Raw genomic sequence first — 16,613 nt, forward strand, 5'->3', positions numbered from 1 at the left:
AGTATGCAAGTTTGCCTGCCACAAGAAGTGCTATTTAAAAACTACAACCAAGTGCTCTAAAAAGGTAGGGAGCTATGTCTTATCTCTTTATCAATAAAGAAAAGATCCATTTGTTCCCTCCCCAAGCTATGTGTAGTGGGAGTTAGTGTCCCTTGTAGGGATTCCCCCAAGAAAATGCTATGGTGCCATTCTGGGTATGGTTCTGAGCAAGGGATAGCTTCAACAGATGCCCTCCTTGCCCTCAGGTAGCCTCCTAGCTGATAGGAGCTTAGCATCAAAGCTGAATATTCAGAAAATGGCATGTGGCTCAAATGAGGGAATATGCTAAATGGTAGCAGAATTCATTATCATCACACTGTTATCTGCCAGCACTTTATTGCCTAGAACAGACTGGAGGTTTATTTCATAGATTGTGTATATATACACATATCTATGTGATATATGTATATGTATGTATATATATGTACATATATGTGTGTATATATATGTATATAATAGTCTTTTGCCCCTCTTTCAGATGGTTATTAGATTAATAAACTTTTATGAAAAGAAATATTTAGCTAGTATTAATTTTATTTTTATATTTTGTTCTGAATTCTCTCTGTTCCACTTCTTCCTTCCCCCCTTTGAGAAAACAAGGAAAATAAATAAAATAAAATAAACCTATTACAGACATGTATAGTTAAGTGAAACAAATTCCTCACATTAAACTTTTTGTAAAAATATATTCCTGAGTCTGTACTCTTTGAGTACCTCATTTTACTTATTTATTTATTTATTTATTTATTTATTTATTTATTTATTTATTTATTTTTGGGAGTGAGTAGCATGTTTCATCCCGACCCTTCTGGAATTGAAATTAGTCATTGTGTTGTTCAGAGTTTAGCAAGTATTATTTCAAATAGATGAGAGCTATCAATATAAAATAAGTGTGATTTGTCTTCGGATAAAAGAAAACCTCATTTTCCTTAATTTTCCAAGTTACCGGTTTATATTAATATTCTTATCTCGGGGCAGCTAGGTGGTTCAGTGGATAGAGCACCCTGGAATCAGGAGGAACTGAGTTCAGATCTGGCCTCAGACTCTTAATAGTTACCTAGCTGTGTGACCTTAGGCAAGTCACTTAATCCCACTGCCTTACCAAAATTAAATAAATAAATGAATGAATATATGTTCTCATCTCCCATCATTATTTGTCAACTTAGTAAGCATATATCAATATTTAAATTAAAATGCTGGATTCCTGCAAATCCTGAATGAATCATGTTTGTTTTACCTATAGATATGTTACAACCCAATTTTTAGGTTTTTAGAAATCAAGACAAGCAACACTTTCCCCAAATAGAATAAACCTTGATTTAGAGAGTTAAAATATATTTAATTTTAAGAGGTCTTCCATTTCAAACAATGTTATTGTTTTAACCAATTTTTTCCTTAAAAGCCCAATTAGAAATTTAATAAATTCAATAGTCAGTCTTTGGAGTTGCATAGCTCTTGTCTCTTGTTGTTCAGATAAGCCCATCTGAAATGACCGTAACACTGCAAATGTGTATACATTACAATTAAAATTAATCCAGTTTCAGCCAGAGAGAGAGATTAAGCCAGTATCATTCAGCATTCCTAGTAAAGAATGGTGATTTAATTATACAATCTTAGGATAGATATTATCTTTCTTCAAATGGTTTGTGACATAATTTCTAGAGACCCCTATGTAGTATGACAGGGACTGTGTACCTGCCAGGTTTTATCAAACTTAACCTTTGCTGGCCACTGACTATCTTCTCTGCCCAGTGTATCAGGGGATCTGGGAGATAGAAAAGTGAATCGAATCTTAACCCTATTCTGATGAGACTAACACAAAGCAGATGTCACAAGGAAGAATGTGAAAGTATAGCTAAGTGAAACAGAGAAACCAAAGATTGCTGCTGGCTAAAGAGGGCAGGAAAAGCTTCTGAAGGAAGTTAGAGTTCAGTTAGGAGGGCCATCAGCTGGAGACAGGTGCTGTCACCTGGAGTTGAGGGGCAAGGCTTTCCAAGAGGAAAAAAAGAAATGTGAACAGAATTAAAGAAAAGAAACAGCATGGAATTCATTTGGGAAAACATAGGATGCACAAAGCTTGTATTGCCCCCAGCCTTATAGAATTACTTCTATAAGTAATAGACTTACAGGGAATAGACTATATAGGTAGTTGTCATGGTCTTTGGAATTCCCAGTAGGACAATTGGGGGTATCAGTTGTTTCTTCAGTGGCTTGCTTTTTAACAGAAAATCCATTTCCCCCTTGCCAACAATCATAAGCCTGGAAAAAGAACTTCTTAACAGGAAATTGTTAGAATACCACCTTTTGAAAAATTGGAATGAATTTTAAATATTTTTCTTAAATAAATTTTAAATCTTTCTTCCATTTAAGAACTTTCTGGAACTTTCATCTCGACAATTTGGGGTTGAACTGTTCCGATTAACCAATGAAGAACAAACAGTTCCACTAATGGTAGAGAAGCTAACGAGCTACATTGAAATGCATGGACTGTACATAGAGGGTATTTACCGAAAATCTGGATCGAATTTGAAAGTCAAGAAACTTTGTCAAGATCTAGATGCAGGTAAGATAGAAGGGTTACTTTTCAAACAAAAGCCAAGGAGGCTAAGAAACAACCAGGGAAAAAATTACATTTAAACATATGTATTTATTATAATATACAATTAAAATAATAGTCAAATTTAGATTAAAAATAAATTTTTAAGATGCCATTATGGGGGCAGCTAGGTGGTGCAGTGGATAGAGCACTGGGCCCTGGAGTCAGGAGTACCCACATTCAAATCTGGCCTCAGACACTTAATAATTACCTAGCTGTGTGGCCTTGGGCAAGCCACTTAACCCCATTGCCTTGCAAAAAACCTGGGGAAGAAAAGATGCCATTATGGTTAAAATTAGGATCATCTTAAACCACTTCATAAAAATCCTTGAAAGTTTAGAATACAAGCATACAAATAGGAAGTCTCTTCAGCTTTGGTGGTTGAGAAACAACCTGGTACAATGAAAAAAAGCAAAGGACTTTTAAGAAAGAAGACCTGAATTCAAGTCTTGGTTACTGTATATGCTAGCCATGTGACCTTAGGCTAGTCACTTGACTACTCTGAAATTCTTATTTCCTCATTTAAAAATTTTTTAAATGTAATAATACATATCACAGATATGTTTTGAGACTTAAAAGACTATATCATTTTAAGCTGCTAATATAAAATCTGTCTATGATTCCAGTTTCACTCTTCCAATTTCACTCTTGCATTAGACTTTTAATGTAACCTTGGGACAGCTGAAAACCTCTTGTGCTTGTATTTTTTTTTATTAGTAAAATGAGAACTACCAAGAATTGATAACTTGGCCTTTTCTCTTACAATAGATATTGACAATGTGAATCTCGATGACTACGATATTCATGTCATTGCCAGTGTGTTCAAACAGTGGCTGAGAGAGTTGCCTAATCCTCTCATGACTTTTGAACTCTATGAAGAATTTTTGAAAGCTATGGGTAAGTGCACAGATCAAAAGATTAATTATGTGATGATAAATGATACCCAGGATGATTTTTTTAATCTTAATATTTTCAGATTTTTTTCATTCCAAAGATTTCATTCATAACTGTACTTGTGTCCTTTATGTGCATTTTTGTGAGCTACTCACAAAAGTCCAAAGATTTCATTTGAGAAATTTTGAAGGGTTAAATGGGTGAAGGGTATGGCTTGTATTGACGTAGATTACAAATCATCAAGAACTGATGAGTCACAGTATGATACAGTAGATAAGGCGAGCTGACAATTTTAGTTTGAGCCTAACACAGTTTTGGGTTTATTCTTACTTCTGGATTCTTGATGATCAGTTCTCTTAAGAGCTATCAGTCGCTAAGATCTAAACTGTTGAAATTTAAACAGGATAGATTCCAGATGAGAATTGGTCTGTTTGTGAGTAAAATTGCTGCTATTGGTATATATTTGTATCCACTGACTAGGACAACCTCTTTACTCATAGAACTATACTTGGGAAACTCAAAAAGTTGTTTGATGGGTTTAGAACTTTTTAAAAAAGGAAGTTGGATAGCTGAAATGCAGTATTTGCAACAGGCAAAATACTTCATTGAGCTCCTACTTCTTCCCCCTAAAGGGGATGTACCTGCCAGGGTATTGCCAGGGACAGTATCTGTTTTTGTGCTGGGGTCCCCATGTGCCCTGAAGGCATACTGCTAAATTCTCTCCAACTCGAATATTTTTTTAGACATTCATCATTATGACATCTTCCCTGTTTCAATAAATTTTGATATTATTTGTAACTGTAATTCTCACATTTGCAGCATATTTTCATTTGTAACATTTTTGCTTCGTTTATTTTCTGATAACAGAGGAAGTCATTTTAAGTTCCATCAGAGAACTTTTCAAATCACATTTACAAAATAAGATATTTAAAGGAAAGTTTCCTTAAATTATCTTTGGGTTCGTATATTGTTATTTACTTCATATATATAAAGAGTGGTACTTTCCTGCCTTTATCCTTGACTGATAATGGCTAGCCTCCTTTGACAAAATATGTCCATCTTTTGTACTTGAAATGACTTTCAAGGAGGAGCAGCATTCTGATACTCCCTAGAGGCATGTTATGTATGACACTTTAAAAGTCCCCTCTCTGTAATCTGCCAGAGGTCTAAAGAAAGGATCTGAGAACTCATCTCCCTAAGTGTTATTCAAAACTAGTCTCAGTAAGTTGAAGAATGAGCCACCAGTCCTTAGTCTTATTTGCTAAATAAAAACAGATGCTGGACCCATTCCTGTCGCATTTACTGCTTCTTGTAGGTCTTCAGAAGAGAAGAGAGGCCATCCATGGTATCTATTCAGTGATCAATCAGCTCTCCCGAAGCCATCTCAGCACTTTGGAGAGGCTTATCTTCCATCTGGTCAGGTAATAATGGCTGGGAAGAAAAGAGAGATTTAGGAGTTTTCTTTGAGTTCTTAGCTGTATAGAGGTCACACTTCAGTATTTTAGGAAAGAGACTCCACTACCGTTGCCTTAAGGCATCTTTTATTCTCTCTAGTGATAGAACTGTCTGCTCCAAGGACAGTAGCCTCTTGACAAGGTGTGACTTAAGGGCATTTTTTCTTGACCTGTTCATAGTGTCTGTCATTAAAAGAGTTGCCCCCCAGCAGCCCACCGTGACTGACCAGGTATCCAGTGTAAATGACTTGGCCCATTTAATTTCTGGGGTCAGAAGGACTCATGTCATAACATTGACATATCTCACATACATACTCACAGGCAAGGAAATTTTAGTTTCAACATGTACTCGGAATAACTAGGACTAATCTCTCCCTCTCAATTCATGAAGTGACAGCAGTCAACTGAAGGAAGGTGAACGACTGTTCACATTTAAGCTGGCTCCTTGAGACTTGACCATAAGAATATTGTCCTTGAATGCAGTATAATCTAATTTGTTTTGCAGAACAATCTATTAATCTTAGGGATGCCAGTAAGAGGAAGCTTGCAACACCAAATAGTCAAAAGAGCAGAGCAGTGCCATACCAATCAAACTACCAAAAAATTGTTTTTCAGAGCTAGGAAAAATAACAACACAATCCAACTGGAAGAACAAAAGAGCAAGAATATCAAGGGAATTAATGAGGGAAAAATGCAAAGAGATCTGGTATGGCTAGTCCACCTTTAACACTATTATAAATAAAGCAGCATTCTTCAGAATTAAGAAAATTTTAAGAAAAAGAATGGTAGATCAGTGGAGTGGATTAGATACTCAAGAAATAGTAGTAAGTGACTATAGTAATCCACTATTTGATAAACCTAAAGACTTCAGCTTCTGGGAGAAGAACTCATTATTGGGGGCTGGATAAAGCACCAGCCCTGGAGTCAGGAGTACCTGGGTTCAAATCTGGTCTCAGACACTTAATAATTACCTAGCTGTGTGGCCTTGGGCAAGCCACTTAACCCCATTTGCATTGCACAAACCTAAAAAAAACCTTTATTATTTGCTGACAAAGGACTGGAAAAACTGGAAAATAGTATGACAGAAACTAAGCATAGACCAATATTTCACACCATATACCAAAATAAGGTCAAAATGGGTACATGATTTAGAAATAAAAGGGTGAGCAAATCAGGAGAGCAAGGAATAGTTGACTTCTTGGATCTACAGAGAAGGAAAGAATTTATGAACAAACAAGACAATAGAGGTCATCATGAAATATAAAATGGGTAATATTGATTATATTAAAAGGTTTGGGGGGGAACAATGTAATCAGGATTTAGAAGGAAAGAAATTTTTACAGCAAGTGTTTCTGATGAAAGCCTCATTTATCAAATTTATGGAGAATTGAATCAAACTTATAAAAAATAAAAGTTGTTCTCCAAAGATATGAGCAGGCAGTTTTCAGATGAAGAAATTTAAGATATTTATAATCATATGAAAAATTGGTATACACCACTCTTGATTAAAGGAATGCAAATTAAAACAACTTTTGAAGTGTCCCACATCTATCAGAGTAGCTAATATGAAAGAAAAGGAGAATGATAAATGTTGATTAAGATATGATCCAACCATTCTGGAGAGCAATATGCCAAAGGGCAATATCAATGCTAGGTCTGCATGCCAAAGAGATCATAGGAAAAGGACACACATGTGCAAAAATATTTCATAGCAGCTCTTTTTTTGTGGTGGTAAAGAATTGGAAATTGAGGAGATGTCCATCAGTTGGAGAAATGGCTGAACAAGTTGTGATATATGAATGAATTAGAATACTATTGTTCGGGGGAAGCTAGGTGGCTCAGTGGATGGAGCACCAGCCCTGGAATCAGGAGGGACCCGAGTTCAAATCTAGCCTCAGACACTTAATAATTGCCTAGCTATGTGACCTTGGCTAAGTCACTTAACTCCATTGCCTTACATAAACAAATTTTTTAAAAATATTGTTCTAGAAGAAATGATGAGCAGGTAGATTTCAGAAAACCTGGAAAGACTTACATGAATTGATGCTGAGTGAAGTGAGCAAAATCAGGAGAACATTATACACTATAATATTACAACAACACTGTGTGATGATGATCAACAATATAGACTTAGCTCTTCTCAATACGGTGATCTAAGGCAAGAAGACCTGAGATGGAAAATGCCATCCACTTCCAGATAAAGAACTATGGAGTCTGAATGAATATCGCAGCATAGTATTTTCACTTTTTTATTGTTTTATTGTTTATGTTAGGTTTGTTTCCTTTTGTTGTTTCTTTCACAGCATGATTAGTGTGGAAATATGTTTGACATGATTGCTCATGTATAATCTTTATCAGATTGCTTGTTTTCTTGGGGAGGGGAAAGAGGGAAGAAGGGAGAAAAATTTGGATCTGAAAAAAATAAAATACTATTCACAAAAATAAAAGTGCATTTGAATAAAAAACAAAAATAAAAGAGCACTGGAGTGGGAGATGATAGACTTTCGTTCCAGAATCTTATTTAGAGCCGTGTGTGTGACCAAGGATAAATCACTGCCATTCTGGGCCTCACTTTCCTATCTTAAGACCCCTTCCTAATTCTGAAATTTTATAATTCTATTCATTCCAAAGTCAAAGGACCAAAGTAAGGAGAAGGCTACAATGCTGAAAGGAATACAGATGTCCTTTTATACTTCTAGACTGGTTTTAAACATTGGCAATTATAACAGTATTAGTAAGTTCTTTATATAATCACTTTATGTTTATAAAGGACTTGCTTGCATTATCTAATTTCAGCCTTAGAGTAAACTGAAGTGTGGAAAGTATTACAAGTATTATAGATGAGGAAACATCCTCAGAGTGGTTAAGTGACTTGCCCATCATCACACAGCTATCAGAGGTAGGACTGGACCACAAGTCTTCCTCATTCCAAATCCAGCCAGCATTCATTGTGCTCATTGCTCCTCTCTCTCTCTGTACCTAGGTGGTAAAACAGGTTCCCTTGGTTGACATTCCCTTTTTACTCTGGTTTCTTGAATGGTCTATTTTGGTCTTTAGGATTGCACAGCGTGAAGAAACCAATCTCATGTCCGCTAATGCCTTGGCAATTGTGTTCGCTCCCTGTATTCTCCGTGGTCCTGACACGTTGGACCCCCTGCAGAGTATTCGAGATATCGGCAAAACAACCACGTAAGAGTTGCCATATTGTTCACTTCCAAAACGTCTGGGAACCACATTTGATAGCCTAGTTCTTTAGAGTCATCTAATGTTGAGGTCATAGATGGTGGGTATTTTCAGTATTCCAAGTATCTTTTATAAATAAAAAATAAAGGCTAGACTAATGTGTTTTTGTCCAACAGAGTTATCTTTTATTGGAAGTTGAAGGAAGTCAGTCTGATTTATCCATATTTTCTTTTCTTGAGTACTGAGTTATTAAGATACCCATTTTTGAAATTTCATTCTCACTTGGGATTATATATGGTTCCCAAATAACTTCCTGACAACTCATTCCTACCAAGTTCTATACACCCTCTGCTTCCCTGAAGCAGTCTGCTCCAGGTCCCTTGACTTCAGATCTGACCCAGAGCCCAAGAAAAGGATGAATTGAGAGAATAATCTTAACTTTTCAGATTGCCCCCCCCCCTCACTGTGACTTTTTCCAGGGAACTACTAGAGAATTCTTATGTTAACCTTCCTTAAAATCTTAACTTAGAAGAGTTTGCTCTTCACTTGAAACTATTACTAGAATCACTCCCTCCAAGCCTCCTCCTTATTAGACCCCACCAAAAAGTGGCCCCGAGTCCTGCTTCACTCCAGCCTGGCTGACCTCAGGCTTTTAGTTACACTGTCATCTTTTCTTTTTCCAGCTGTGTGGAGATGATTGTTTTGGAACAAATGAATAAATATAAAACTCGTCTTAAAGATATCAACAGCTTGGAATTTGCTGAGAACAAGGCCAAGACTAATCTGTCCTTGCTACGATCAATGGTGAGATGTAGGAGACACCACAGTCTCAGGGATGGATGCATACATTGTGGGTTCTCTCTGAAGTGAAACAGAGAGGTGTTCTCTGAATTGTCTTCAGTGAGTTCTAAAATAACTTTGATTATTTGGGGGGGGGAAGCTCCATAAATGCCTTAGTCTTGAAGACATCTTAACTTTTTTCTTGAGGTAGCTTTGCATAGTCAGCAGTCTTGTTTGTTAAAGTCTTGAGATAAAAAGGGGAAGGCTACAAAATCAGCTGTTCTCTTCTTGTTTTTGGAAAAGTATGTTCTCCATACTTCCTTCTGGGGACTGATCCCAGAAATGTCACTTTGAGCCGTTCTATCCAAGATTCTTAAATATTGAGTGAAGACTTAATGTTCATTTCTCTTTATTTTTAAAAGTAACTTCTAAAACAATACTTGGTTTTGTGGTTGTTTTTTTCAATTTTTGAATATAGTATCGTGTATTCTGAGATTATTTTCTTCTTTTTGTGCTACTTCTTGTTAGACACCCACCTCTAGAATATCTAATGAAGCACAGAAAACCTCATTCCTACCCATTAATAAATCCCAGAGTCTAAGACTCTAAAAAATTAACTGCCCTTCCCCTAAATTGAAGTATTGAGCATGGGGTTTCCACATATCCTTCCATTTTTCAGCATGTCTAACCAGCTTCAAAATAAACTATGCATGATGATGATCAGGCCAATACTACCACCCCACAGTGTGGGTCCCAAAGGTATTTGATGTCACAAGTAAATCCACTTTGTCCCCACTCCAACCCCCATTCTAAGTGCACTTTGGGGTGGAAGGGGGGCAATAAGCATCACCCCCCCTCTTCCATGGCTTTGGTCATTGCTTGAGTTGGTATTGCCTTAAATCCAGTTCCTCTCTCACTGGGTGCTCAGGACATATTCAATTCATTGTGTCTGCATGGGCTGCATAGGCATGGTTAACTGATTCCAGGACACCATCCAAATGTATGTCATGGCCAGCGAGCAAAGGTTGCATTGAAAAAGTGAAGCCACGAATATCAATTGCTCATGTGTAGGCTGAGCTAATATAATGAAAATGACAAGTCTACCTAAATTAAACTACTTATTTAGTACCATCCCAATCAAACTTAAAAAAAATTACTTTAGTGAGCTAGAAAAAAATAGTAATTAAATTCATTCAGAACTAAAGGTCAAGTGTATCATGGGAATATTGAAAAAAAATACAAAGGAAGGCAGCCTAGCCATACCAGATCTAAAATTTTAGTATAAAACAAGTCTTTCCAACCTTACTTTTAAAATTTTTTTTATTGAAACATAGACAAAATATTTTGATTTGCCATTTTAATGAGAGCTCTGTGGCAGCTTGGCTTCCTTTACCATGGTATTTAGTAATCATACAGGGTCTGCATAAAAATGCACTGTGGGCCACATTTTGGATAGCCCTGTTATAAAGCATCAATCATCAAAACTGGTACTGGCTAAAATATTGAGTGGTGAATCACAGTGGTAGTTTAGGTGCAAAAGTGACAGCAGTAAGTGTTTATAGTTAATCTACTGTTTGATAGAGTACAGCTTCATTAAAAACTACTGATAAAACTGGAAGATAGTATGGCAGAAGCTAGGCATAGACTAACATCTCACACCCTATTAGGTCAAAATGGTTGCAAGATTTAGATATAAAAGAAAATATAAGCCAATTAGGAGAACAAGGTTACCTGTCAGATCTATGGAAAGGGGGAGCAGTTTATGACTAAAAAAGAAATAGAAAACATTATAAAAGACTAACTGGATAATTTTAATTACATTAAGTTAAAAAGTTTTCGGACAAACAAAATCACTACAAACACAATTAAAAGGAATGTAGTAAATTGGAAAACAGTTTTTATAACAAGTGTTTTTGACCAAGTATTCATTTCTAAAATATTTAGAGAACTGAGTCAAATTTGTAAAAATAAAATCATTTCCCTACTTGATAAATGGTCAAAGAATATGGAAAGACAAATCTCAGTCAAAGAAATCAAAGCTATCTATAGATAGTCATATGAAAAATTACTCTTAAGTCATTATTGATTAGAGAAATGCAAATTAAACCATGTCTGGGTACCACCTCACACCTCTCAGGTTTGGCCAATATGATTAGAAAGGATAATGATTAGTGTTGGAGGGGATGTGGGAGATCTGAGACCCCAAAGCATTGTTGGTTGAGTTGTGAACTGGTCCACCCTTTCTGGAGAGCAATTTGGAATCATGCCCAAAGGACAATAAAAATGTATATCCCCTTTGATCCAGCAACACAACTATTGGATGTGTATCCTGAAGAGATTAAAAAGGGTAAAAGTCTCACATGTACTAAAATATTCATAGCAATTCTTTTTGTAGTGGCAAAGATTTGGCAATTGAGGGGATGCCCATCAATTGAGAAATGACTGAACAAATTGTGATGTATGTATGTGATGGAACACTTTTTCTATAAGAAATCAGGAGGGATGGGATTTCTGGAAAGGCTTGCATGAATTGATGCTGAATGAGATGAGCAGTACCAAAAGAATATTATACACACTAACAACAACATGGGGTGATGATCAACCCTGATGGAATCGTTCAATTCAGCAGGGCAATAAAGAGACAATTTTAAAGGACTTGTGATGGAAAATACCATCCATATCCAGAGAAATGAAGACCAAAGCTTATCATCTTCAATTTTTAAAAGTTGTCTTATGTATTATGTCATTTTGTTATCTCTAATGCTTTCTTCCATTTTTGTCACAACACATTCAATGTTGATCTGTGTTTAGCATGGTTACATAGTTTAGCTTGCATCAAATTGCTTTCTATTGCGGGGAGGGGGGAGAAAAATTGTGAAACCTTGCACAGAAAAAGATTGGTAAAAACTACCCTTGTATGTAGTTAGAAAAACAAATTTAAAAAATATTTATTAAGGTAAAAAAAGAGAAAGAAAAAATGAAGCGATTTATGAAACCTGCTCTTCTTTTCAAGAGCACTGCTTTGAGTCCCAGCTAGAACAGAGCAAGTGTACAAGGCAGACACCTTTCCAATGTATTGATCACTTTGCAGACCATCTGGCCCAGCTGTGCTTAATTGCTGATACTGCAAAGCTGTGATGGATCCATGACATTCAAAGACTAAACATTCTCTTCGAGGGGGAATTACATGTACTCTAACCTTCTCCTTTCCTTTTCATGTCCTTTCTAATCCAGAAACCTGTACTCATTGCAGTTAGATTTATGAGCATAACCCGCAGTCCACTCCTGGTATGTATGAAACATGTTGTAGTGTATCACGGCCACATTACATCCTTGCATGTCACTCATCCAGGAGCTGTCCTGCTTGGTCTTCATTCATGATTGTCCACATCTTGTGTGCAGCCCTTGGCCCCAACCTTAGCCCCCATCCTCACTCCAACTGAAGATAAGGTCTCCCAGGAAGGGTGCACAGGGCTCTGGCAGGCAGGGGTAGGGGCCAGCACTTGAACCAGCCTCTCAGTCTGTCAGACTCCCCTGCTCCTTTACCATGGGTACGGACCACTCTCCATAACCACTTAGATGTCCCTATTGGAGATACTTCTCAGGTGCCTAGAATGTCCTTTTTGCATCCCTGCCTTACGGAGAACGAAGATCGTCTTTAGTTAACTGGTTTTCCTCTTTTACCTTTTGCTTTTCCTTAACCTTTTCCACTCTTCCATTCTTGTTGCCTTTTCACAGCTCCCTGTGATGTCTGCCCATATATCTCCAGGTTCTCTTATTTTTTTTTACTTGCTTGGATATAATGTTATTGAACAGAATCCATTTATATGTTTGGTCTGTTCGGTGGAGGATAGAGGATAGGAATCAGAAACATGCTTGCTGTGTGATCCTGGGCAAATTCTTAACTCTTTTGCCTCAGTTTCCTCATCTATAAAAGAACTGAAGAAGAAAGTGGCAGATCCCTCCCAAGAAAAGCCCAAATGGGATCATGAAAAGTCTGACATGACTAAAGAACGACTGAATGACTGATAGAAATTGATGGATATGAAATTCAAAAATTGGAAACTATGCAAAAGGTAGAAATAAACTTTTTAACAAGCATTGTTCCCATTGAATCCCTTGCTCCAGATTCTTTTCCCCAGCAATCCCTTTCCCATCACAAATAGGCATCCTTGACAGAGAGCCCTGGGTCTTTGGTTCTGGATAGTGTCTTCAAAGGCTGGTGATAGGGCTTTAATTTCCTTTCATTAGAACAGAAAAGTACCAGAAAGAGATTTCACTCTGCCTACCTCTAGGAATGGGCATGAAGAGTTTGTTCATAATTCTTCAGAGGAACTTTACTGCCCCTGACCCAGAACTGTTTCTACAAAGAAAGAGGATAGGGGGCAGCTAGGTGGCACAGTGGATAAAACACTGGCCCTGGAGTCAGGAGTACCTGGGTTCAAATCCGGTCTCAGACACTTAATAATTACCTAGCTGTGTGGCCTTGGGCAAGCCACTTAACCCCATTTGCCTTGCAAAAACCTAAAAAAAAGAGGATAGACAGTGGCCCTTCTGTCTCCTTAGTGCTTGATTTAGCTGAAGACCCCAAGTCTCAAAGTGCAAGTGGAAACCACCAATTCAGTTCTCTAGATATTGATAATGATATTGACATTGACTGCAGGAGCCAATCAAAAGAGAGAAAACAATGCATTCACAGAAGACAAGGGATTCAGGGGGTCCCTTTTGATCTTCTATTTATTCCTTAGATTGTAACGATATACAAAATGTCACATTTTTTAAAAAATAGGATAAAATGCTAAGTCTTCCCAAAAGAAAGATGTTCCTGAAGTAAGCTACAATTTTAAGACCTCTTCCCATGCAGATTAATTCATAGGATCATAGCTTGGCAAATCATCCAGCCCAACCCTTTTACAGACAAAAAACTGAAACCAAAAAAGTGGTTATTACTTGCCCCAAATCATAAAAAATTATGTGGGAAAATTTAGCTGTTTTCTGCTAAGCTTAATTAGCTTATTTGATATTTCTATTCTGTACTGTGGCAGAGAAGGGTCTATATAGTTCATTGAATAACCCTCAATTTTCAAAGGACTGTATAAATCATCAATAAACTAGATTTAATTCTTCTGATTTTTAAAATAAAGGATAATTCCACACTTAATTTCATTTTGAAAATGAAACATTCTATAAATCACTGTCATATACTTTCAAGTAAAGGGGAAAAGCTAAGTAGTTAAAAAAAATTTACTATTTGTCACCATCTGCTCTGATCCCAGTGGCTTCCTTCAAGTCCAAACTGGCTTTGCTTCATCTTATTCCTTCTCCTGTCTCTAGGCCTGAGTACGGGCTGTCCCTTCTGGCACCCTTTAGCTTTCCTGATTTCTTTCCAAACTTAGCTCAGATTCTACTTTCTCCACGAAGCCCCTTTCCCAGTTCCCCAACAGCAGCTGGCACCTCCCCCCCACCTTAAAAATATCCATCTTTCATTTCTTTTAGAGATAGCTTCTATCTCCTTCCCCAGTAGAAGGGAACTTCTCCAGGGCAGGCAGGAACTGTTTGATTTTTGTCCCCAAACCCTCCCATCTGCGTGTTGCCCAGTGCAGATTAGGCCCTGGACAAAGCTAGCAGTCTTTCTGGTGGATGGTTGGGGGGAGCAGAGTGGAGTTTAGAGCGGATGCTGGCCGATGGTGTCTAGAGGGAACAATTGTTTCTTTCACCAGCCTGAATGAAATGAAGAAGCCTCCTCATCTTAATAGCTGAAAGTGGAAGCTTCTGGTCCTTTCAGACTTGGCAGTTTCGCCAACTGCTAGAAAGGGAGCAGGGCAGGGGGCCTGGGGAGAGGGCAGGAAGACACAGGTGGGTTAGCATAGTTAACTTCCATTCACCCCTTTGCAAAGAATCAGAATCTTGTGCCACCTCCGTCATTACCTCTTAAAGATATTAATAGACCATTAATTCCCTGGTAGTTTGGAACTGAGTTTTTAATTTGAGTTTTATCCCCTTAACAGCTGAACTGATTTTTGGGATTTTTGTAGTTTATGTTTATTTTTCACTATAGTATCATTCATTAAGATACTTTACTTTCCAGACTAGCTCATTATCTTTCCCTTAAATCCTCTCTTTACTCGCAACTTCACTATTTCTCTTAATGACACCACTATTCCTCTGTTTGCTTAGGATGGAAATCTTACCATTAGCTTTTCTCTTTCTGTGCTCCCCTCAGTCTAATGACTCACCATTATGTCTCTAATGGCTTTCATTTCCTCCCCCTTTTCTATCTCCACTGTTACCACCCTAGTTCAGGTCCTCCTCTCTACACACTATACCTTCATCCTTCACACTGATTTTCTTAATTCATAAATGAATTATGTTTTCTGCTGAAACTCCCTCAGTTGGCTCCCTGTCATCCACAAAACTCCCTAGCTTGGCATCCAAGAAGACCTTCTGCAACCTGATATCAACACACCTTTCCAATCTTACCTGGTGTCAAACCTCTTTAGGCATTCTGTACCTCAACTATATATGACTACTTTGAATTTCCCATTTGCTTCTTCCTTTGTTTACCATATCACCAGAGTTGAGATTCAGTTCCTCTTTTCCTCTCAAATCTCTCAAAAAAACATATAATCCAATTTGTGTTATGGTCCTGGGTGAGTCTGTCATCTCACCCAAAGTAGACAGACAGACACACATATACATCCCCACACCACCCTCCAGTGCCTTGTAAATATTAGGCATTTAATAAAATACTTGTTGACTTAAAATTACTTTAATATAATATTTGGTCACATAAGACAACAGTGGAAAAGGTATGTGTGGCGGGGTGGGGTGTTGGTGGTATGTGATCAGAAGCAGGTCTATGGATGGCCACATCTCCATCTGCCAGAGTCCAGGCTTTCTTAACCACATGGTGACCTAGGAGGGGATCTCCCCTTTCTTCTCCCTTTTCACCCCCTCCCACCTCTGCCTCTCATTCAACTTGCCCTAGAACTTCTTCCCCTATTCTTGGCTCCAGCCAGCCTTTTGGCTAGAGAGGCAAATCCTCCCTGAGGTTCAAAAGGTGCTGCCAGAAGGTTTGTCCTCCTAAAAGGGCATTGAAACAGGAAGCAAGAGAGAGAGTAAGGAGCCGCTGCTGTTACCTCTAGAACAATTATTTGTTCCTTCCTTTATGGAGCTTGGAATCAAGAAGACAGATGAGGACACAAAGTGGGCATATTGGGGGCAGCTAGGTGGCGCAGTGGATAGAGCACTGGCCCTGGAATCAGGAATACCTGAGTTCAAATCCAGCCTCAAACACTAAATAATCACCTAGCTGTGTGGCCTTGGGCAAGCCACTTAACCCCATTGCCTAGCAAAAACCTAAAAAAATAAAAAAAGTAGGCATACCACAGAAATGAATGTACAGAAGGGGGCTGCAGGAATAAAAACATAGAGACTCAGCAAATATATATTTTAGATAAAGGCATCCGGTATTATAAAGTTTTCCTTGAATGCAGTTTTTGTGAAATTCCATAGATTTTTTTAAAAATTTTTATTCCCAACCTAAATGCAATATACTCCAAAGATGAAAACTTTCATATATCTCAGAACACAAAAATAGATTGTATTTGAAACCATGAGTCTTTATTTCATGCCACTTATTTTTTAAAATTTATATTATATTTTTG

General features: G+C 37.6%; 1 protein-coding gene across 10 annotated transcripts in view; it reads left to right on the forward strand.

Annotated features, from left to right (window-relative positions):
- Positions 1–16,613, forward strand: part of MYO9A (myosin IXA) — a 217,363-nt gene that overhangs the window by 187,599 nt on the left and 13,151 nt on the right. For 9 of the 10 annotated variants that reach the window (XM_074233066.1, XM_074233060.1, XM_074233061.1 and 6 more), the window contains 6 exons: positions 3–64; positions 2,410–2,602; positions 3,404–3,532; positions 4,845–4,950; positions 8,041–8,172; positions 8,850–8,970. In XM_074233066.1, coding sequence (XP_074089167.1) covers positions 3–64; positions 2,410–2,602; positions 3,404–3,532; positions 4,845–4,950; positions 8,041–8,172; positions 8,850–8,970 — 743 coding nt within the window. Of the gene's footprint in view, positions 1–2; positions 65–2,409; positions 2,603–3,403; positions 3,533–4,844; positions 4,951–8,040; positions 8,173–8,849; positions 8,971–16,613 lie in introns of those variants that run through there. The other variant, XM_074233069.1, reaches the window with a different exon arrangement.

Source organism: Macrotis lagotis, chromosome 4 (assembly GCF_037893015.1).
Source record: "Macrotis lagotis isolate mMagLag1 chromosome 4, bilby.v1.9.chrom.fasta, whole genome shotgun sequence".
Taxonomy (NCBI): Eukaryota; Metazoa; Chordata; class Mammalia; order Peramelemorphia; family Peramelidae; genus Macrotis; species Macrotis lagotis.